Genomic DNA, 24,231 nt, shown 5'->3' on the forward strand with positions numbered 1-24,231 from the left:
GAAGAAGATCAATTTAGGGTCGAACCACCCAACTTTTTTTATTATTCTTTATTTTTTACCAATCATTAATTGTATGACTTCTCTATTCATTTTGAATTTATGTTACCACTAATCTAGAAGTTTTAAAATTTTATGCACTATCTGTGATCCATAGCATTCAATAGGCTAAACCCAAAACTAACATATTATAATTGAGTTTGTGTCAACCAACCTAAGTCCAATTCAGTTTTCAAAAACTTGCATCTAAGCATGTTTATTTTGGATAGGTTAGAAAATGATCAACAAGCTTGCATTAAAAATAACCATTTTGAGTAGATAGTATGGTATAGCGTGACCCGTTTAATTGATAAAGTTATTGAAAGTTGATAGCAATAACCTGATCTCCTGCTTCCATCATTATAAAGTTTATTGTCTTAATAAATTAGGTGTGATCTGAAAAATCCTCTCTTACTCTTTAAACAAGAAAGTTTAGATGGTTTATTGGTAAAACTTAAAAAATTAGGAGGAGCTGGATATTTAGCATCGATTTTGGTTGTTGCCAGGTGGCTAGATATATTTTACAAAATTATTCACCCTCCGTTGCCCCGGTGTGCCCTCAAAATCTTAGGAAGCTACAAATATCATGTTCCCTCAAACGACAGGACCTTATCTCTAGATACTCCGAGGAAAACAAAAAAATGGAAGCGAGCTCCGCCGTTTTCTTCTTCTCCGTAAAACCCCTTCTCCCTTTCAACCTCTGCAGCTCTTCTCCCTCCTCCTCCTCTTCTTCTTCTTCTCCGAGACATCTCCTCGTCGTAAACTTCAAGCCAAGAACTATAAAATCGCTGATGTTTCCTCCGTCTTCTCGAGGTTCTCTTTCCCTTTCGCCACCCTTCGCCGTTGCTGAAGCCTTAGAGCAAGTAGCAGACACTTCGGATTCTCCGAGAGGGGCGTCGCACAAAATCGACAAGAACGGGAGATTTTGCAGCCCGAGAGCTGCACGAGAGCTTGCTCTGTGAGTTTGTGCACTTGTTTTGGCTCAAAGTTAGAGTCTTTGGGAGTTTGGTTGCTTGTCAGGTTTCTAATTGGAAGAATTTTTTTTTTTTTGGACTGAGTTAGGTCAAAAAATATTTTGAACACGAACCATGAGGGATGTTAGTTTTTGCATAATTAAACACATGAAAAGAGTCATATTTTAGAGCGATGAAGAGAATACCGACCGAGTAACATGGAATGCATTATGAAACCCAATTTCATACTTGGTGATGCTTGGTATACTTAAAAGCCCACCGCGGGACACCAGAAACAGGCCCCACTGCCTATAAATTGGATCAAGAGCCCTCCGACAAACCGAGTCCCAGCGCCAACGCTTGTTAGGGTTTTCTCAGTCTCCGCGGCTCCTCGCCCTTCAGCTTCTTTGGGCGAGAAGCCCTTTTTACAATTCTTCTATGTTCCTTGATTTTTTTGATTTGATCTCTATTCTCTCCTTTCCTCCTGTTGGAAGATCTTATGCTAATTTCTTAGATTACAGGGTCATACATCGCTTCTCTGATATTTGCTAAGCTTTTCTATGGTTTCTGTTAGTGAATGATGTTGTTTTCATCCATTGTTTATTTTAGCTGTGTTTAAGGATGGCCTAATATTGCAATTGTTTGCTGCTGGATTTTGGGTGCAGCAAGGAATCTATCGTTAGGCCAAATGTTTCTCCTTCCTTTAGCTCCGAATCATCCTTTCTAGGGTTTTTCGGTGACAAGGTAGGTAAATTGCTTCAATTTTTTTTCCAGTTTTATCGATATATTTCAACAATTTCTTCGATTACTTTTGCCTTCGTTTTTTCTTTTCCTTTCTGTTTGTTGTGATTTGGTTTATGTATTCTATAGGCGTGATGTTGGATGATGAAGAAAATCATTCGGATTCCCATTGATTTCCGTAACATGATATTATTAACCAGCTACTTCTGAAACATTATGCCAGCTCACTTCCATTACGAAGATAACGTTTCGTCAAAGTAAAGTTTGGTTTTTGATTTTTTTTGGTTATTCCTCTCATGCTCGTTATCGACTTCGTTTTAAATTTCTACATGCTTGTCTTTCGTTTCTATTTTGGTAGCATATGGTTCGAATTCCACTCTATTGAAAATTTTAATGAGCCTGTGATGTGAGAAAAATATATTTGCTACTCTTGATGGGGAAACCCATCTGATGACAATCTACCACCAAGATCTCTGAGGCTCTGGTTTCCACTACCCTATTCAAGTCTTCTTTTTTCTGTTAAAAATCTCCTTTTTTTATTTAATTTCTGTATGTTTAAGATTTAAACTATGGTCGCATAGTATAAATGTCATCAGGTCTCAAAAAACACTCGCATAGTTTAGATACTTTCATGAGCCTGTGATGATAGAAAAATATTTGTTGCTCTTGATGGGTGACCCATCTGATGATCATCAACTAGCAAGATCTCTGAGGTTCTGTTTCTTCTTTTCTCTGTTTAAAATCTCATTTTCTATTTAAATCTTGTTTGTGTAAAAATTTAAATTTTGTGACCATTTCATACTAGGATTTTAGAATACATGCTTGTTGGATTTAAATAGTTAGCTATCATTTTACATCTGGATCCGTATAACATATTTTTAGACATGTCTTTTAAAAATTTTATATTTATAATTTCACAACCATAAGTTGATCAAGGTTTGAAAGATGAAAATTGATTAGTCGAATTTGAATTGATTTTACTGATTAGGCTGATAACTTTTAAATTTTTCACAGGTTGATGGTGCTAGTTAAGAATGTGGCACTTGCGGTGGATATATTCTTGATTTTCTAATAAAAATAAAAATTTTGGGGAAAGCGGTTGATTCTTTGAATTTGTTGTTACAACCACTCTCTCATCTTATCTACACTCAACTTATAATGTTTGGAGAAATTAAATTGATTGAGGAATGAGACTGAACTTACTTCAGCATGCCATGCATTAGATATTGGATTATATGTTGAATGCTGCGGAATCTAACATTATCCTTCTATATATCTCTTCTAGTCAAAATGGGTCATAACTCATTTGAGTTTTTGTTCAAGTCATTTTTTTTTATAATTTAGTTCAATCATAACATAGTCATATTTTAAGATGCAGAGCATAAAATGTTGACATTTGTATGGATTAAACCTTCTGTTTTTGGTAACTCTTTTCCAAAATGCGCAAATCCTACAATTGCTTGAAATATGATCAAACTCTTTGGACCCATCTCCCATCCATCTTATCTTGTCAGATTGGAGTAATCCACTAGTTTTTGCTTGTGATGACCATCTAAATGGTAAAATAATCTTTAATATGAATGGTTTGAAGTTTAGCACCATGTCGTGAAACATAATCTAGAGTTTTACATGAAAAATTGTAATGATTTAAATTGCAATGACAGTCCTTTATCCAATTTATACCTATGATGCCTGTCTAACTTGATGATCCCGATGGCTGATTTGAACTTTCTTTTTGCTAACCCTTTATTTGGATGCGGCAATATAAATCCATTGGAATCTATCCCATTTGTCTTGTCATCCACAGGTAGTCAGTTTTGATTTAAACTCAAAATGTTGCAAAATCTATTCAACCAACCAACCCAGATGGTGCAACCATCTTGTTATTTTAAAAAAAATTGTGGGCAAATTTTTGTTATTTGTTAGCTGTTTGCTGATATTAAACTTTTGGAATGTAAAAATTATAGTCTTTATTGCATGCGCTAGAACGGTTGTTGATGCTACCAATCTTTGAGGCGCATTCCTATGGGCTCAATTTTCGAGATCAGCACACAATGAATGTAACCAATGGTAATGCACCTGGGTGACTGGTGGCATGTAATGAATGTTATGGTTTCATAGTCTGGCTTGGACTATAGACAATTTGGCTCAAGCCAATAAAGTAGAAGAAACTTTTAGAGACATTCACTTTTTTAGAGAGTTGTATATTGATTTTTTCTTTTTGATACATTGTTGTTTTTTGATAATTTATTAAGATTAAGCTCAGTCCCATGGCATCTCATGGCTATCTCCTTCTTGGATAAACGTTATATCAGTTAAGCCTAGTTTAGTCCAATAAACTTGTCCCCTTATCATGAAGCTTAGACTAATTGAGAGCCCATTTGATATTGTTTTCATTTTTTATTTCTATTTTCAAAATCCCAAGAAGAAAGCACAATAGACAAACAACCTGCATGATAGAAACCATTTTGCATTTTCAAATTTGTTTGATAAAAACTTTCTCAGACTTTGGAAACATAAACTTATTGCTTTCGAAAATAAATGAAAACATAACGAACGTATAGTTTGAGTCTCATGGAAATGCTGTCAGCCGCATCAAGCTCCATGCTACTTTTTGCTAATTTGTGGATAAAGAAAGTCACAAAAATGATAATAGTATCAAACAGATCCATAGTGTTTAAGCTAGTATAGCATTTAGGTTTGGTAACCGTGACTTGCTTTCTTTGATAATTGCTATGCGTACTCTAGAGTTGTATTCTAGAGTTTTTATGTTATTGGCTGATGAATTGTCTTGCTTTTCAAGGCTTAGTTACCAACCTTCCATTCAATAGTTGATCATAAAATCTAGCTCGCAGCTTTTCAATAGAGTTGCAAGGGTGCTCTGGTGGAGAACCTTCGGAGGAGGAGGAGGTGGAGAACCTTCGGAGGCACTTCGCGATGGTCCTCAAGTTGTCGGAGGACCAATCAAAGCCGGTAGGCAGCCTTGGGAGAAAGTTGCAGTCATTATTTGGAGCCTTGGTCGATGGGTTCTGTTGAAGTGGGTGCCTCGTGAGGTGGTGGCGCACGGAAAGCTTTAGTATGAGGTGGAGGTGTCTCCCCTTGCCGACGACCATTTGGTGGTTAGGTTCAAATTAGAGGACGAACAGGACACACTCTATTCGGTGGCCCTTAGGTGGTGGCGGGTGAGCTGTTGGTGGTGGAGCCATAGTTTCCTGACTTCATCCCTAGCCTGGACATTGTCAAATCGGCGGAGGTGTGGCTGTGGATGTTGAAGCTCCTGGTGGAGTACTGAGACAAGGATATAATCTTGCAGATCACCTCAGCTGTAGTTCAATTGTTAGTCATGGATGGCTTCACCGACTAGTTGAAGAAGTTGGAGCTAGGGTTAAGGTGGCCATTGATGCCAATGAGCTGTTGATGCCGGAGATTCAAGTTAAGAGGAGGAATAAGGTTTTGGGGTAGCCTTTCATGTACGAGAATGTTCCGGATTTCTGCTACCATTGTGCGTGAATAGGGCATGCAGATGAAGAGTGAAATTTCCAGTGCCGGAGCTAGCGGTGGAGTTGTAAGATTTGCAGGAGCGTTCAAGATCCATGGCTCCAATGGTGGTGGAGGTAGGCGGAGGCTAGGGGATTGGTGGCGAACCTGATACCAGCTTGGATGAGCAAGGTTTGAGGCCTATTTTTGGCCCTTGGCTGACGATTGCGAGGATCCGGCCGTAAAGGGCTATGAAGGGACTGCCGAGGATGAGGAAGATGACTGAGTAACCCTGGAGTTGTCAAGGCTGGGTTCCTCTTCCTCACGGGTGAGCTTCCCCTCCAATCGTCCTAGTTTTCTTAGCTCGTCGTTGAACTCGAATGGGTGGCAGAAGCCGTCGAAGGTAGTGCATCAGCGATCGCCCTCGAAGGATTGGGTGATCGTTGATGGCGATGACTCGGGTGCTGTGGACGAGCAAGGTTGGAGGCCTATTTTTGGCCCTTGCCTGACGATTGCGAAAATCCGTCCATCATAGCTTTGAAGGGGTTGTTGAGGATGAGGAAGATGATCGTGTAACCCCGAAGTTGTCAGGGTCGAGTTCCTCGTCCTCACGACCGAGCTTCCCCTCCAACCGTCCTAGTTTTCTTAGCTCATCACCGGACTCGAATGGGTGGCAGAAGCCGACGAAGGTAGTGCATCGGTGATCGTCCTCGAAGGACCGGGTGTTAGTTGATAGCGATGACTCGGGTGCTATGGCCACTTAGGTGGTTGAGTCGGTTTTACTCATTCATATTGATTTAACGCCTTCTAATTTGGAAGAGCATTGAGAGAATTCTTCGGGTTGATTTTACTTGTAGTTTGACTTAGAATCCTCTAGTTGAACTAATAAGAGAATTAAGATTCAATCAATTTTGAATCATAGTAACTAGCCTATATGATGGTTTGAATGCATCAATTGACTCAAGGGTGAATCTAGACGGATGTGCTCGAGGTAAATTAGGGGACGATAATCAAAGATTTCTTTTTTGGCTTTACGTGGAAATTGAAATTTTGGATCTCTTTAGTTCATAATACAAAGTAGTATTTTGATCAAAAATTATTAGTGAATCCAAAGAATTTTGGTGGTTTGAATCAGAGTGCGCAGCGAAAGTGTAGTGGTATGAATTATTTTTTTTTAAGTTGGTCAGAAGTATTATCTTTTTGATTCGGCAAATTTTAAGAACAAAAGAATTGATCTATTTTCTTGTGTGGTAAGATTTTTTTGATAAACGAAAAGCAAATGTTTTGATTCTTGGATATCGCTGCACTATTTTAGGTTCTCCAATTTTATGTCATGCTAAAGAAATTCTTAGCATCTTGAGACTAGATTTAATGGGCTATCAATTTTGACCTTCGGTCTAGAATATTTTGGTGTAGACCTCTTTTCTTTTGAATTTGAAGCTTGAACTTCTTCAATTAATATCAACCCTCTATCTGATTGAAAGAAATCAAGGTTATCCATTGATTGATGAATATTCTATAAGGAGTGGATTAGAATTGTTTATGATCTAATCTTGTGATAGATCGATTAATCAAGAGCAGTTGATATTTTGACAAAAAAAAAATTTTGATGTTCTTATTCAAACTTAAGACGATTTTTATTTATGAGAGAGAAGTTTGACTTACATCATCTACAAAAAAAACTAAATTTGGAGGTATTGGACCTTATTCTTATGATAAGATGAAGTTGTATTGATAAGTAGAATTATTGGAAGACTTGAGTTAGTCTTCTAGTAGAGAAGAATGTTGTTGGTTCTATGAATAGTCTGGAGGTAGCTATGTAATTTTCATCAGTGGGTTTTTTATTATTGACAATTTTTGGAAGAATTTTGGGTATCTTAAATTTAGTGTTAACGGATTGATGGTTACTTGGTTGGACTTAGATCTGAAATGTTTTAACATGGATCTTCTATTCCTAATTCTGACATTGTTAATCTGGCTATTTGAAAGGGGCATGAGGCTTTCCTAAGACAAAGATTAATCATTATATTATGGGAAAAAAATGAGGAGCATTTGATACTAAAGCTTTCTCCTACTTATATTTAACCGATTAAATTTCTATGTGGAATTAATCAAGAGAAATTAATTTCTTGGAGAAAAGAATTATGGCATTTTAATCCAAGGCTGGAAGGTTAGTCTTATTTTGAAAGAGATCAAAAGAACTTGCTATGAATCATAGATGGAAAGGATTAAGTTTTGAGATGCCATGATTTTGCCAAAATCTTGTGAGGTTGCATTTCGAGATGGAGATTGTTTAGAAGCTTGGGAATGATATGATGTTTCCAAACTTTCAAAATTTGAAGCCTTAAATGAGTTAATTTCGGGGACGAATTTTTTTTTTAGGAGGGGGGAATGTGAGACTTTGGACCTGGGCCGGTCAACTTTACTGGCCTAGTCCCAAGTTTTAGCCTCACGTACAACAGGATGGAATGATCCATCTCGAAAAAGAAGGAGCCCCTGTTTTAGGGCTTCTTCTCCTTCTCCTTTGTGGTATCAGGGAGAGCCACCACACCCAAGAAGAGGGAGGGGGGTTCTTCTTCATGTTGCCGCTCGAGAGAGAGAGAGAGAGAGAGGGCCGTTGGGTCGGTCTTCTTTGGTACAGGTAGCCTTCTTCTTCCTTTGCCGTCGGAGAGGAAGAGAGGCGCCGGATCTTCGTCGGAGCGGAGGTAAGAGTCCCTAGCCTTCCTTTCCTCTTCTCTCAGTGCTTGGCTATGAGGTGTTGTGGTTTGGAGTCGGCCAAGCGCCGAATTTGGGTCCAAAATGGGGTGCTCTGCTTCGGCCTGTGTGCTCTACCTGCGGCGTGTTCGCCGCCGACAGCCATCGGAGGTGGTCGGGCTTGCTCCGCTACCTCCTGCCGCCGTCAGGGCCGGCCACCACGGTCGCCCCTGAGTCCGACTGAGAGGGAAGAAGAAGAAGGGGGGTCATGGGCCCCCTGTTTCGCCAAAGGAGAAGAGAGGAGTCGGGAGAGGAAGGAAAAAGAAAAAGAAAAGAAAAAAAAGAAAAGAAGGAAAAAGAAAAGAATAATAAATAAATAGAGGGGATGGTTTACGGGTATGAACCCGAACTCGGGGTGCTAGGCACTTCTGTAGGATCAACCATAGGAGAATATTAAAATTTAAGTTTTTGTATATATATATTGTGATGAATTTTAAAAGAAGAATGCGATTTTTGGATATTAGGTTTTGCGAGGGATTTGCGAAATTAATTGGATTTGTTGTGGATCGCGTTCTCAAAGTAAGTAATATAATCTTTTTCAAGATTTATTGGCAAGTTATAAATATTTTCTTGAGTCGAGTTATTCTTGATTTACAAATTCGATGCATGGTGTTATATGTCTATTTTTAGAATATTGTATAATTTCGATTGAACGTATTTGCTTTCATTTTGGATTATGTTTGATTGATTCGATATCATATTTTCAGTTTAGAACTTTGAACGTAATGCAAGAAAAGATAATAATAACTCGTAATAGATTCGGACTTGCAGTCGGGCTATACTGAGGATCCTGCCAATGGGAGCTAATACATTGGTATCGCAAGATTAGTCGGTGATATGGCCCTGCCCCATAAAATATGTGGTCTTAGTTCCTGGTTGTTGAGTTGAATATGATAAATTGAAAGAAATTAAGATATGAATGATATTTGGTTTGATACTGTATGTTTTCATAACTGAAATATGAAATAGAGAACTAATTGAACTTCGACCTGGCTATGTTGAGGACCCAGCCAATGGGGACAGATACGTTGACAATTGACTGTCCTGAAGGACTCACCGCAAGAAGATTAGTCGGTTTTGATGATCCTGCCACTGGAAATATATGGTCATAGTCCAGGATCGACAACTTGAATCGAATATGCGAAATAATCTTGAATCCATAAAAAGAATCTTAAAAATTTAAGAAATATTTGATTTGTACCTTGGAACTGCATATATATTTATTTTCTACATATTATTGCCTGATTTATCTAGCTAGAGTGTTTGTTTTGCTTATTATACAATTTTTTGTTATTTTACAGATTTCGAGAACTAGTCTATTGAGGTTCCAAAATGGAAAAGCGACTAGAAGGATTGTGGCCTAAGCTATCTTAGATTAGGGTTATTTAAGTTGAACTGTTATCTTGGACATTTATTAAGATTGTTGGACATTGCAAGGTTTTGTTATTTTAAGAACTAAGTTTTGCATGTTGGTAAATTATTGTTCCGCTGCGTATTTAGAACTGTGAGACTTTATGACTTGAGTTAGTCAATGGAATAAGATTGCATTTATTTAGCTGAATTATTTTGGATTTATATAATTGAGGTGTTGGTTAAGATGCCTTGCATGCTCGTGGAAAGAGTTTTCTATGGGTGTACAGCAGTTGGCGCGTTGCGGGCCGGAGGCGTGACAATATTAATATTTGGATAGGTCGACTACTCTTTTATTTAGGGAGAATTCCAACAAGTTAACTTCTATTGCATATGACTCTTCTTTATTTGGACTCTATTTGCATATGAACACTTGTTTGATCAATTTTATAAGCAATTCATAATAGTGATAATTATTTTAGGATACAGTCATATCCATGGTATTCGTAGTCCATGGTTCCTTGCTCAACCGCCTTTTGTGAAAGAAACAACCATACTAATCATGTGTATTTTATACGACTCACTGTATGGGTCCGGTTCGTATCTTTAGACACGACTTTCAAAAATTTTATATTTAGTTAAATAGTTAGCTATCATTTTACTTCTGGATCCGTTTAGCATATCTTCAGACATGTCTTTTAAAAATTTTATATTTATAATTTCACAACCATAATTTGACCAAGGTTTGAAAGATAAAAATTGATTAATCGAATTTGAATTGATTTTAATGATTAGGTAGATAATTTTTAAGTTTTGCACAGATTGATGGTGCAGAGCATAGTCATATTTAGTTCGATCTTACTGATTTTACTGTATAAAGTCATATTTTAAGACGCAGAGCATATAATATTGACGTTTCTTTGGGTTAAACCTTCAGTTTTTGGCAACTCTTTTCTAAAATGCGTAAATCATACAATTGTTTGAAGCCTGATCAAACTCTTTCGATCCATCACCCATCCAACCTATCTTGTCAGATTGGAGTAACCCACTAGTTTTTGCTTGTGATCACCACCTAAATGGTTCAATAATCTTTTATATGAATGGTTTGTAGTTTAGCATAATGTCGTGCAACATAATCTACAGAGTTTTACATGAGAAATTGCAATGACAGTCCTTTAGCCAATTTATACCTATGATGCCTGTCCAACTTGATGATCCCGATGGCTGATTTAAACGTGCTTTTTCCTAACCCTTTGTTTGGACCCAACGATATAAATCCATTGGAATCTGTCCCATTTGTCTCGCCATCCACAGGCAGTCAGTTTTGATTTAAACCCAAAACGTTGCAAAATCCATTCAACCGACCAACCCAGATGGTACAACCATCTTGTTTTTTGAAAAAAATAGTGGGCAAATTTTTGTTATTTGGTAGCTGTTTGCTGAAATTATTAATTTTTTTGGGTGCACCGGTGGCTCACATATAACGGGTGTGAGTATTGCCCAATGAAATAAAAAGAATGGGTCTGTATTGCATGCGCCAGCACGGTTATTGATGCTACCAATCTTTGAGACGCATTCCTATGGGCTCAATTATTGAGATGAGCACATAATGGATGTAACCAATAGTAATGCAGCTGGGTGAGTGGTGGCATGTCATGCAATTTAGGGAATAATATCTGCTGTATCAACCAACACTACACTAGTCTTTGTTGGTCATGGTGAAATATAACCCAAAAAAAAATCTTGATAGATTTATTTTTGCAATCCCTTGCCAAAATGACATAACAATTTTTTGAAATCGCCAAAAAAAAAATGTGTTCGAATCTATCCGGATATTAGGGTTGAGGACGAGATTGGGCCCAAATTTATAAATGTTATATAAATTTAAATAAAGTTACAAATAGAATTGAATATTCAAATTCGAATGGAATGGTTGTTTATCCAACCTTTATTTTGGTCCAATCTCATCCTCAAATACTGGGTATTTACCTTATCAACTATCAGATCAATGGCGGGTTCTATTTGATTTGGCACCTGAATTTTTTCTTATGTGGCATTTAGGTCCCATTAAAGTTAATAGTTTGGCTAACATTCTATTAAGTTATAGGTTAAAGTGTTGAATGAAAATAAATCTCAGGAGGGTAAGCGCAGATTTTTCAAACTATTAAATGTAAGTATAATTTACTCTTAATTTTGTGGTGCATTTTGTAATTCATCACTCGTAGATAATTTTGATTTTTTATATGAGATAAATGGATTCGATAACGTCGTTAATTTAATTGAGTGTAAGTATAGATTTTACAAACTAGTGAGTATAGATGTAACAAACATAAACTTCAAGGGGGGCTTTTGTAATTTACTCTTATTTATATTAGCCTTTTTATAATATAATTCTATCAAGGTACAATTTAAGGTTACTTTAGATTAGATAATATATAATATGTGGGTTAGGGTTGAAACACTCTAGTTTTTGTTTGTGAAAATAGACAAGGCCAACAAGTTCTTTTGATCACAAATGATTAAAGTATAATAAAACTAATCTAATATTTAAGAAATATAGGAAATAATATATAGTCATTAATACAATAAACAAGCATCTAATTTTCTAGCATCATTCTTTTCATAATTAATAACCATGGGATCATCTTGTAGCTAGTATATATATTTTTAGATTGAACCAAAAATCTGTAAGATACAATTGGTGGAAGTACGTACCTTCCTCTTGAGTTGATACGCAGGAGGCTTTGCCACTATTTGTTTATTTCTACCAACTGAGGAGAGAATTGACTTTTTACAGGTATTAGACACTTGCAGATGGCCAATGCAATTGGATGCATATGACCACCATGATAAGGGATCTATAAAATGATTTGAGAGAAAATGGACGTAATAAGTTCTAATGCTAGTAAGGTAGGTCATGAGTTGGGGGTGGAGGCAGGATTTAACATCTTAGAGAGGGGGTCTAAATTAAGAAAATACAAAATTTCTTCTATTCTTTCAACCTAAAGAAATTCGGTGTTTTTGATAGAAGAACATTTTTTGACATCTTTTTTTATAGAGTAAATTACAAAAACCTTCCTGAGATTAGCGATAAATTACAATTACACCCAATAATATAAAAAACCTACACGTACCTACCTGGGTCGGGTCGGGTCGGTTCGGGTCCACCACTACAATTTTTGACCCAACGGATTATTTGGATCATCGGTTTCTTGTATAACCCGGATCCAATCCAAAAAATTCGGATATGGTTTGGATCCAGGTTGGATCGGGTCTGGGACTGTGCTTCCTTTTATTTATTGAATATCTAATTTTTCACACCATGAGCAACGTATATGTCGCTTGATGTACAATTTACAAAAATCTAGCTTTATTTTCTAGAGATTCAGAAATCAAAATAGATAAATGATATCCGAGTGATTCAAAGTCCTGCAAGAACGTTGATCATAGCTTGGCGTGGAGAGTACATGGCCTCCAACGGAACGACCTCAGGCAAGGTCAATCTGGAGACTTCACCCATGTCCACCTCTTCTCTGCCAGCTCTTTTCCACTCAAAACATTGGATCAACGTCCCAAGTGCTAGCCCAACCTCTCTTATTGCAAGCCCTTCCCCAGGGCACCTCCTCCCCATTCCAAATGGGATCATCCACTTCCCTTCCCCTTTCCTATTCTCAAATCTTTCTGGCTTGAATTTTGCGGGCTCCTCCCACGTCTTGGCGTCTCTATGGATATAGTCTGCGTTCACCAGCAAGGTTGTTCGTTACGGAATACTGTAACATCGCACAGCACATTCACTGGATGATTTATGGGGCAAAAGGAGCGGGTCGACAGGGTACAAACGAAGTGTATATCTTTATTTCCATCGGCAAACTAATCTAAGAGATGTAGCAACGTTGAAACCTGTCATTGACTAATAATTCTACATCTTACAGTGACCACATCTACACCCACAGCGAGCAGCATTTCACAAGCCCAAGCTACCTGAAGCCCAAATCATCCATAAAGGGCCAATTGTCAATTATGAACCTGCAACTGAACCAAATGAACCAAATGAACTACCTAGACCATCTGCAGTATAATTGTTTTCTCTGTAGTTGATAGGACTGCTAAACAAAAAGACACACTACCTAGACATCCATGAATGATCGGTTCACTTTAACTAAGAGAATATTCCAGTAGTTCATTTGAACATTGACATGAGCCGATCCAAGACACTATGAAAATGAATTACATCACAGTCAAACGAGAAAAAAACGTAGTTCAACGTGTCAAGTGAAGTAGATAGCACATGGCACACATGGCACATGGCAGTGTTCAAAAAACGGAGTCTCTTACCCTTCAGTTCGCAAAGCCACACCCCGACGTTGTATGGACTTGATAGAAAATAGCTACAAAAAATTTTTCACTTTTTCCTTAGGTAATAGATATACAGTTAACTACGCATAAAAATTACAATATTTTTAATAATATAAATATAATAATGAAGATGATTGTTACCTGCATAAGCTAATCATCAGTACTCATAACAATAGCTGTTTTGTAATCTTCAACCATATAATTAGTTTAGGGAGGTGGGTCATCTACAAATGAAAAAAAATTATAAATTAAAAATTGAAACGTTTTGTTGGTGCATCTTCAAAATTAGAATCCCGTGCCTCAAGTCGCATAAACATATTCTTGAATTGTAGAGCATCATCTATGCGTATCCTTTTCTTACTATGCATCTTTAATTGTTTCACAATTGCCATAAATGTTTTCAATCTTGCTTGGGATGATTTTACATATTTAACAGCCTCACGGATCCCATGAATAGCACCCTCCACTACCTTCAACCTGTCCTTCACAATCAAATTAAGAATATGTGCACAACAATGCACATGAAAGAACTTACCATCCAAAAGTAAATCTCTTCTAAATTATCTTTGAAGTTCCATGGCCATAGTTGTATTTGCTGAAAAATTATCAAGGGTGATTGAACCCAACCTTTTCTCGATATTTCAAAATAAATTACAGCTAGCTATACAATCACTAATGACTAAGCCCATATGTGGTGAAGAATCCATCTTAAAATTGATAATGTGCTTTTTAAGTTTTCAATCATTAGTGATGTAATGTGTAGTAAGACACATATATCCCAATATCTAATTTGATGTCGACATATCAAATGTTAAGCTAATTCTTCCACAGTTTGCCTTAAACAAACCATCAAGTCTTCTTTTTTTCTTTTCATATGCTTTAAAGCTGTTAGATGTCAATGTTGTCCTTGAAATAACACGAAATTCAAGTCTAAGGTTCATAACAAATTTTCGAAAAGAGAGTTCTCGACTGTTGTAAATGGCAACTCTTGTAGAATTACCATTCCTACAAGATCCTCATGGATTCTTGTTCGACCGATTCCTGTCTAACTAAAAATATGCTAAACAGATCGTCGTTAGAACCGACGAACAAAGTTTAAATTTAATTTACTCTTACCTGTTCTACTCGAAGAATAGTGGTTGTAAGAGGTCGATCCACAGGGAGGCGATTGGAGTTGCTTAAAAATTAGAACGTTCACTCGGATTTGAAATCGATTTTTGAATGATAAAAGAAAACATTATCTTGAGGATGTTGAATGATTCCCTGGACTACCAGAGAATGTTTTCTAATTGAAATTAACAGAAAGACAGTTACTTAAATTCGAAAAGTATTTATTTAATTAATCAAAGAAGAGTTTTTGCATAAATTAAAATGGATGAAAATAGTGCTTAGGGAGATTAAAGCCTGGAACATAGACTGCATGAAAGAAAATTTCATAAATTGCAACTAAAACGAGAATTTTTGAATGCATAAAACAAACTACAGGAATTAAACTTAACCTAAAACATGAATTGCATAAAAGAAAAATTAATGGATTGCATTAAAAGATTTCATAAAAAGAAATGATCACAAAAAGTAAAAAGATTGAAGATGAGGCCTAATGCTTCTTTCTTCTACAGATTACAAGAAAATAAAAATAAGTAATATCTTTTTTTTTTTTCTCTCCCACTCCCACGGTGGACTTCCAACATAAAATATTTTTTTTTATGTTCTTCTTCTTCCCAAGAACAGAGCACTGCTCTGTTTCTTCTTCTCAACACCCAGCCGACTCCTCCTTCCTTCTTCTTCTTTGGACCCGACCCCCAAAACCGAGCACACCTCTCTTCTCTTCCTCCTTCTCCTTTTATAGCCGCGGACGGACGCCTGATGCGGAAGGGAGATGGCAGACGCGGTGAGGACGCGGGTAGGAGTCGATCACGGACGAGATCCGGGCGCTGGGAGGAATCGCGGAGGAGGAGGGATGCTGGGGTGCTCTTCCCTTCTTTGGGTGTCGCTGATGCGGAAGGGAGGCGCTGGGATCTTCCTTGCTGGGATTTTCCTTGCTGGGAGGGGATGAATGCAGAGGAGGAGGGGCTGATCCGAGGGTGCACAGAAGGAAGGCACGGATGGAGGGATCGGCTGGGAGGAACGTGGATCCGGGCGCTGGGAGGAGCCGATCACGGGATGCTTGCAGTCGGACGCAGGGATTACGGGATGCTGTGATCACGGCTTGAAATCGGAAGGGAGGAGACGCACGTGGGCGATGCTGGGAGGAGCGGACGCGGGAGGCTGAAGCTTGGATGCGGCTGCTCGCTGGCACGGTGGCTGGCACGATGCGGATGGAAGGTGGGGACGCGGATCCGGGCTGCACTTGAAACGGGCGGAAGGGATGGGACGGATGCCACGGCTGGGATCACGGAAGAGGAAGGGTGTTGGCTGCGTTCGATCGGGCGCTTGGATCTCGCCATGGGTCATGTGCCGGTTTCTGCAATGGAATTGAATTTTGGAAGAAGATCTGGGCCTTTCTTTGCCCTCCTGAGAGGGAGCTGGGAGACACCAAGTTCCGTCCAATTAGTCATATGGATAATAATAAAAAAAATAGTATGATATGAAATTTGGCTTGTAGACGGATGGACTGAGTTCGTCACATGTCATCTATTCTGATTGGAGGTCAATTTCAAGTCTTTCAAGTCATGGGTCACCTAGCACCTCATAGTTATGATATGGCCAAATTAGATTTTCCCAAAATTCTTTCCCAAAAGCACAGAAAAATTGGACCCGATTCGGACCCGACTCTGACTCGGACCCGACCCGATCTTCAACCGGGTCGGATCTGGGAAGGGATCCTTCTTTAGTCAAATTTGTACTTAATGTGCATTTTATCTCTAATTTATGAAAATCTATGCCAGACCCAAATATAATATTAATCCAGTGAATTTATCATTATCGGTTAGCAATAATACTAATTTAGGTGACATGTAGGTCGCACTTTTGTGCTCTCATCACACCCCCCAACCAGCTTATTGCTAGTCTCTAGCAATTTAGTGCGACAATGATAAAATAAGAGTGCAAAAGTTTTATTTATTATATATATATAAATATACATGAACTAAGATAAATACTCACTTTCGTAGAGCATTACGACTGCACTTAGCACGTGCAACAAGCCGTTAAACCCCTAGGTTACCCTAGTGGACGAGTGTTGTCTCGTGAGGGTTTGCAGTGAAGTTACCCACAAACTTCGATCCCAAAATAAAATTTGGTTTGTGAAATGAAAGTTTAATTTCAACTAAATAACTGATAAGAATTTGAAAAGCACACAAGGTTTTAATTACTAAGTAGCCCAATTTCTAGGTTAGCATGCAATTTAAGTTGAAGTTATTAAGTTTTCCATTAGGAAGTTGTAAGACTTATTTATACTTGAGTGCTCAGTGAAGTTTGGACCATGCACAAGCTAAGGTTTTGGATCTCCAAAATATCGCTAATATTAGTAGTTTCCAAGAATTGGTCGGACAAGACCTATTTGCTGATTCAAAATCATCTTTTCTGCAGGATTTCGAGAGCTGTGGATGTTTACTTTAATACCTCATGGGCTTTATCTGTAATATTCCAGTTTACTCGAATTTTTACAACGACGGCTTTCACACTATTGTCTTTCTTAAGGTCAGTATACATTTTTTTTTCAATTTTTTTTTGCATTAAAGAGAAATGATAATGTATATATTGTGCACTTTTACTCCTGTGATGATTCTTCTATGTAGCGAGCAATTAGTCGACAATTCTCACACCAGTTGGCATGAGGTGTCGGGCATCAAGACTCTCCTACGGACCTATGCTCGGGTTCCTCATCACAAGCCCGCTGACCTTTGACAATAGGTAGCCCTTTTCGATGTACCTGACTAAATCCACCATTTTTTTTTTTTGGATCTGAAAAAGATGGTTCATCAGGATTCGAGGTTGCTACCATATTCTCAACACAATGTCGAACCTATACCTTAGAAAATGCAGGCCAGATGTGTTGTGAAATTCAAAGTACTAATTAGCTTACAACTCACTAAAAGGAACTTAATAAAAAGAACTCACTTTGCACTACTTCCAACTAATTATTGGGCTCTTAGATTTTATATACCTTGTGTGTTGTATATTTTTTTTTTCAAAAATTTTAACTAAAAACATTTTTTTTTATAAAATTTCAAATGCGTAAAAATACCCCCAAACCTAAATCTAACATTGTCCTCAATGTTAAAGAAAATTTAAAGCAGTAAGAGGACAGAGGAGAAGTACCTGATATGGGTGTGTTAATTGAAAGTTGGGGCAAAATCCCCCAAACCTGCATATTAGTATTTTTTTTTTTATAGAAGATATTTATATGTTGGGTTGCCTCCCAAGAGCGCTAAGTTTTATGTCTTCAGCCAGACAATTCTAATTCATTCATGATAAACAGGGTCGGTCAGAAGTGTCTCCTCAACTTCTGGACTCAGATACTCAAGGTATGGTTTTAAACGATGTCCATTGACTTGAAAGGACCTACCATCCTTGGTATTGCATATTACTACTGCACCATGCGGGTGCACTTTCTCTACTGCGTATGGGCCAGTCCAGCGAGATTTAAGTTTTCCAGGGAATAGATGTAATCGAGAATCATATAGAAGGACTTTTTGTCCTTGGTGAAATTCCTTACGAATGATCATTTTATCATGCATGATCTTCATGCGATCTTTGTACTTTTTGGCACACTCGTAAGCATCGTTTCTAATTTCTTCAAGCTCATCGAGTTGAAGCTTCCTATGTTCTCCTGCTTTGTCAAGATCGAAATTTAAATGTTTAATAGCCCAATAGGCCTTGTGCTCTAACTCAACAGGTAAATGGCAGGCCTTGCCATAGACAGTTCTATATGGAGACATTCCAATTGGTGTTTTGTAAGCCGTCCGATATGCCCACAGTGCATCTGTTAGCCTAAGAGACCAATCCTTCCGAGATGTATGAACAGTTTTTTCAAGGATGGTCTTGATCTCCCGATTGGAAATTTTGACTTGTCCACTTGTTTGTGGATGATATGGTGTACTGACCTTGTGATTAATGTTGTACTTTCTCATAAGGGCTTTAAAGATTTTATTACAAAAATGTTTCCCCATCACTAATGATAGCACGAGGGGTGCCAAAACGAGCAAAGATAGATTCTTTAAGGAACTTGATCACCACTTTGTGATCATTGGTCTTACACGCGATAGCCTCAATCCATTTTGATACATAGTCAACTGCCACAAGAATGTACTGATGCCCAAACGACATAGGAAAAGGACCCATAAAATCAATACCCTAAACATCGAAAATTTCTATAATTAAGATAGGGTTCAGGGGCATCTCATTCTTTCTCGAAAGTTTTTCTAATCGTTGACATCGATCGCAAGATTTACAATAGTCATGCGCATCTCGAAAAAGTGTGGGCCAATAAAATCCGCACTGCAAAACTTTTGCATCAGTTTTCTTCCCACTAAAATGACCACCACAAGCATGGTCATGACAAAAGAAAAGGACATTCCTTTGATCGTGTTCAGGGATGCATCGTCTGATGATTTGATCAGGACAGTATTTGAACAAGTATGGTTCATCCCAAAAATACCATTTTACATGAGCTAGGAAGCGGAATTTCTCTTGTTGGGTCCATGAACGGGGCATTCGTTCAGTAACTAGATAGTTGACTACATCAGCATACCATGGAACATTGGTATGGGAAATCATCATTAATTGTTCATCAGGGAAGGTCTCGGACACAGGCATGGATTCTCCAGATGATTCGAAAATTAATCTGGACAAGTGGTCAGCTACAACATTTTCAGATCCCTTTTTATCTCGTATTTCAAGATCAAATTCTTGAAGCAATAGGATCCAACGAATGAGTCTTGCCTTGGCATCCTTTTTTGTGAGAAGGTACTTAAGGGCGGCATGATCAGAATAAATAAGGACCCTGGATCCTATCAGATAGGGACGAAATTTGTCAAGAGCAAAGACAACAGCCAACAACTCTTTTTCAGTTGTAGAATAGTTAAGTTGGGCATCATTCAGAGTTTTGCTCGCATAATGAATCACGTGGGGAAGCTTCCCCACTCGCTGACCTAGGACGGCACCTATGGCATAATCGGATGCATCACACATGATTTCAAAAGGACGACTCCAATCAGGACTCCTTATGATGGGTGCTGAAGTTAGTTCAGACTTTAGTCTTTCGAAAGCAGTTATACAAATTGGCGAAAAATTAAAAGTAGCATCTTTCGCCAACAAATCGCATAAGGGTTTCGACAATTTACTGAAATCCTTGATAAAGCGGCGGTAAAAACCCGCATGCCCTAAAAAGGATCTGACTTCCCTAACAGTTTTGGGAGGTGGCAATTTAGCAATTAATTCTACTTTGGCCTTATCCACCTCAATTCCCCTTTGTGACACAATGTGTCCTAAAACAATACCTGATTCTACCATGAAATGACACTTCTCCCAGTTAAGAACTAAGTTTTTCTGTTTACAGCGTTCTACAACAAGTGTCAAGTGGTGTAGACATTCCTCAAAATTGGATCCAAATACAGAAAAATCATTCATGAAAACTTCTAAAAATTTCTCCACCATGTCGGAGAAAATACTCATCATACACCGTTGGAATGTAGCTGGTGCATTGCATAGCCCAAAAGGCATGCGACGATAGGCAAAAGTGCCATAAGGACAGGTGAATGTGGTTTTCTCTTGATCCTCACGTGCGATAGGGACTTGGTTATATCCAGAATAACCATCGAGGAAACAGTAATGGGAGTGGCCAGCTAGCCGTTCTAGCATTTGATCGATGAAGGGTAGAGGAAAGTGGTCTTTCCTAGTCACGGCATTAAGCTTCCTATAGTCGATGCATACTCGCCATCCCGTTTGGACTCGAGTAGGGACTAACTCATTGTGATCATTTTTCACCACAGTGATGCCAGACTTTTTAGGTACGACTTGAACTGGGCTTACCCATTGGCTATCAAAAATAGGGTATATAATCTCTGCATCTAAAAGCTTGATGACCTCGGCTCGAACTACGTCCTTCATGATTGGATTAAGTCGCCTTTGTGGTTCTCTAGAAATTTTTGCATCTTCTTCTAGATGGATTTTATGTTGGACCACAGAAGGGCTAATCCCCTTAATATCAGCTATAGACCAGCCGATCGCTTCTTGATTTTTTTGAAGGATATTTAACAACTTTTCTTCCTGTTCTTCAGTTAAATTTGATGCAATAATAACAGGTAAGGTGTTGTTGTCCCTTGGAAATGCATATTTTAGGTTTTCAGGCAGATCTTTAAGTTCAAACTGGGGAGGTTTGACACTTGAAGGTACTAGCTGGGATTCAGGTATAGGTAATGATTCAAATTTAGTAGCCCATCTGCTAGTATCCATTACAGGAATGGAATCTAGTAATGCATTAACCTCCTGATTCGACTCTCCTTCCTCACAATCTTGACTGAATTGGGCCAAACATCTTTCTAGTGGATCAGAATAACTTGACTCCTCGAAGGACTTGCTGATTATGTTTTCAATCATGTGAATTTCTTCTAAATCGTCCATCTCAGATGGTTGATTACTACTGTGAAAGACATTGAGTTGGACGGTCAAGTTTCCAAATGCTAAGGTCATTATCCCATTTCGGCAACTGATCACAGCATTTGAAGTGGCCAAAAATGGTCTACCAAGGATTACCGGGATGTGGCTACCTGGGTTTTTTACTGGTTCAGTTTCGAGGACTACAAAATCCACAGGGTAGTAAAACTCATTTACCTTTACAATTACATCCTCTACAATTCACTTAGGATACTTCACAGTCCTATCTGCTAATGACAAAGTGATGTTTGTGGGTTTTAATTCCCCCAAACCTAGTTCGGTGTCGACAGAATAGGGTAATAGGTTCACACTTGCTCCTAAGTCTAATAGGGCTCTCCGAATGATGGTTTCTCCTATTTTAATTTCAACAGTGGGGCAACCAGGGTCCTTGTATTTTGGGGCAATCTGTTGTTGAATAAGAGATGAGGCTTGTGCAGCCATCACAGCTTGCCTAGGAATACTGGTTTTTTTTTTCACCGTGGTTAATGTTGGGAACCCGCCCATGCCGCTGATATTTTAAAAAAATTCAGATGGCAGCGGAATCGGCATAAGCGGGATCGACGTTCATCGCATGAACGTTGTTTCATGAATCGTTCGTAGTTAGATAAGAATTAAAACTTTTTAAACCTTTAGGAAGATCAGATCTTCACCTTGTGCGGGTAGATGATCACCGCAAACTGAAGTTCGTGGTCTAGGATGAAGGTTTGCTTGAAGCCGTTCAAGTGTCCGGCCTCTACGGGTATCCACACGAAGCAGTGATCCGATCAAAGCTCTCTTGTCTTCCCGGGGTGCTAGCTCCCTTGCAAAGACTTCTTTTGATGGCTGATTTCCTCTCTTTCAATCAACCCTTGATTGTGCTTGAGAGGAGGAAGAAGAAGGATGAAGAAGAGGAAGAAGAAGAATCCCCACACAGCCTTCTTTCTTTTCCCTGCGTTGGAAGGAAGAAGGGAGGAAGAGGATGCCGCCAACACCTTTGGCTTTTATCTTCCTTGCTTGCGGCTGAACCAAGAGGAGAGGAGAGGGAGGCGTACGGCAAGGAGGAAGAGGACTTCTTCTATGCCCTAGGTGCCGCCCACAAGTCCCTTTTTATAGACATGTGGAGCTCCTAACATTTAGGAGTTCTTGATGTCTTTCCTAAGAGGGGGCGCCGTCTCTTCTCCCTTCTCCACGTGGAAAGGGGAGGGGCTTATCCCCTTCCTCATGGTAAACCCTAATCCATATTAGGTAGGGATTGGAATGCCCTAATGTGGTCAAGCCCTAATCCAATTAGGCTTAGCCCAAGGGTGAACCAATTTGGATCCAATCTAGGTAAGTCCTAATCCAATTAGAACTTAAATCAATTTTGACTCAATTGAACTCTTCAATCCTAATCCAATTAGGAGTCTTATTGATTCATTAGATTAATAATTAATTGTGACTTAAGAAACCCTAATCCAAATTAGGACATATATAATTTTAGTCCTAATCCAATTAGGACTCTATTTGAATCCGAAGTCCTAATCCGATTAGGACTCTAGGAATCCTACTCCAAGTAGGAATCCAATTTTGATTCAAAACTCCTAATCTCATTAGGATTGCAGGAATCCTATTCCAAGTAGGAATCCCAGTCCTACTCCAACTAGGATTCTCAGTCCTAATCCAATTAGGACTCTAGGAATCCTACTCGAAGTAGGACTCTTGTCTCAAGTCCAATTAATTAATTCCCTTTGTTCCTTCTTCAACTGAATATCAATCGAATTGATTACTTGTGATTCATAATCACTTTTCAACCATCAGATCGGTCAATACTTCTAGTGTGTGTGACCCCATAGGTTCTACTCTGACTGGTAGTGAGATATATTGTGATCTCTATCACTATATCATTGAAAACTCCTTTCAATAGGTTAGAACGATTCCAACTCAACTCATTAGGATTTATCGATCATCGAGATAATCCCTGTGAGTCCCACCATCCACCAGTGACACCTAGCAGCATGTAGTGGCTACCCAGTAGAATAGAAAGATGAACCTCTAGGTGCAGTTACCATGTGAGACAGTCCTACTATCGTGGATTCCTATAGGACGGAGGTCATGGACAACTCGTCAAACCCCATCGTCTGTCATATGTCAAAATTTATTCGACTCGAGTTCGATAGTGGAAAACTCTTTCTCCACTTTATATTACTGCCCTGGCCAAGGTCTTAGAACTCAGTCTAACAAATCACATAGGATCACTCCTCTTCTATCAAGGTCGATAGATTCCTTGTAGGTGCATACCCTACTCCTACAGTGAACCTACTGCAGCCAATCTACACTGCATGGACCCATATGGCTAGAGACCATGTATGTGTGCAGTCAAACTACAATAACCTCACTGTGAGTAGCCGAAGCACCGCAGGTCAAAGGACCAGTCACACTACTGCAACATCAAGCAAGTCACTGACGAGTGGATAGACATCCAAGTGACTTCTTGTCTTGGTCACGCTCAGTACCCTTGTTCTCTAACAAGCACCTGCACTATCACTTCAGTGTCCCTACACTGTGGACTCAAGTCTCGTCCATCCAGAAGGAAAGTGATCTGTGCACTGATCGGATTGATCACCGTCCTCGTGATGATCCATTGATCAGGAGCATTTAGAAATTAATCACCAATGATACATGGCTCAAATTCTCAACTCTTGAGAATATGTATCATCATCTTATTAATTTCTTGGACGATTCATAGACACATAAATAATATGAATGAAAAGATGCCTTTTATTTATTCAATAATAAATAGTCAAGTACAAAATTATGTCCCTAAAATTAACAATGTGTCAGCCAGATTGGCTTCTAGGGCATACATCTAACAGTTAAGTCTTTTAAGAATTTTGTATAGGAGGGGATCTGTCTGATGGCATCTAGGAAGGGTAAATTTATTTGGACATTTTTAAAGACTTCCATGATTTCATCATACTGAGATTTTTTCTTTGAGTCTTGTAGTCTA

General features: G+C 38.6%; 1 protein-coding gene and 3 non-coding genes across 12 annotated transcripts; all 4 read left to right on the forward strand.

Annotated features, from left to right (window-relative positions):
• Nucleotides 1-581: 581 nt before the first annotated feature.
• LOC120112477 lies at nucleotides 582-9,517 on the forward strand. Of its 9 annotated transcripts, none has more exons than XR_005514120.1 (3): nucleotides 582-1,511; nucleotides 1,655-1,733; nucleotides 9,263-9,515. XR_005514120.1 is itself a non-coding variant. In XM_039132002.1 (3 exons), the coding sequence occupies exons 1-3, from the start codon at nucleotides 678-680 to the stop codon at nucleotides 9,323-9,325; spliced, it is 459 nt and encodes a 152-aa protein (XP_038987930.1). In that variant the 5' UTR covers nucleotides 602-677; the 3' UTR covers nucleotides 9,326-9,492. The 9 variants fall into 9 exon arrangements, 3 of the variants coding, with proteins under 3 accessions (XP_038987930.1, XP_038987931.1, XP_038987932.1); XR_005514119.1 differs by lacking the exon at nucleotides 9,263-9,515 and adding an exon at nucleotides 2,745-3,932 and having other exon boundaries at nucleotides 583-1,511; XR_005514118.1 differs by lacking the exon at nucleotides 9,263-9,515 and adding an exon at nucleotides 1,860-2,449 and having other exon boundaries at nucleotides 583-1,511.
• Nucleotides 1,865-1,945, forward strand: LOC120112688. The gene has a single exon (XR_005514259.1). It is a non-coding gene; the product is annotated as a small nucleolar RNA R12 (small nucleolar RNA).
• LOC120112624 lies at nucleotides 2,127-2,211 on the forward strand. The gene has a single exon (XR_005514197.1). It is a non-coding gene; the product is annotated as a small nucleolar RNA SNORD24 (small nucleolar RNA).
• Nucleotides 2,365-2,446, forward strand: LOC120112667. Its single transcript, XR_005514242.1, has one exon. It is a non-coding gene; the product is annotated as a small nucleolar RNA SNORD24 (small nucleolar RNA).
• Nucleotides 9,518-24,231: the final 14,714 nt, after the last annotated feature.

This window comes from Phoenix dactylifera, chromosome 11, assembly GCF_009389715.1.
Source record: "Phoenix dactylifera cultivar Barhee BC4 chromosome 11, palm_55x_up_171113_PBpolish2nd_filt_p, whole genome shotgun sequence".
Lineage (NCBI taxonomy): Eukaryota > Viridiplantae > Streptophyta > Magnoliopsida > Arecales > Arecaceae > Phoenix > Phoenix dactylifera.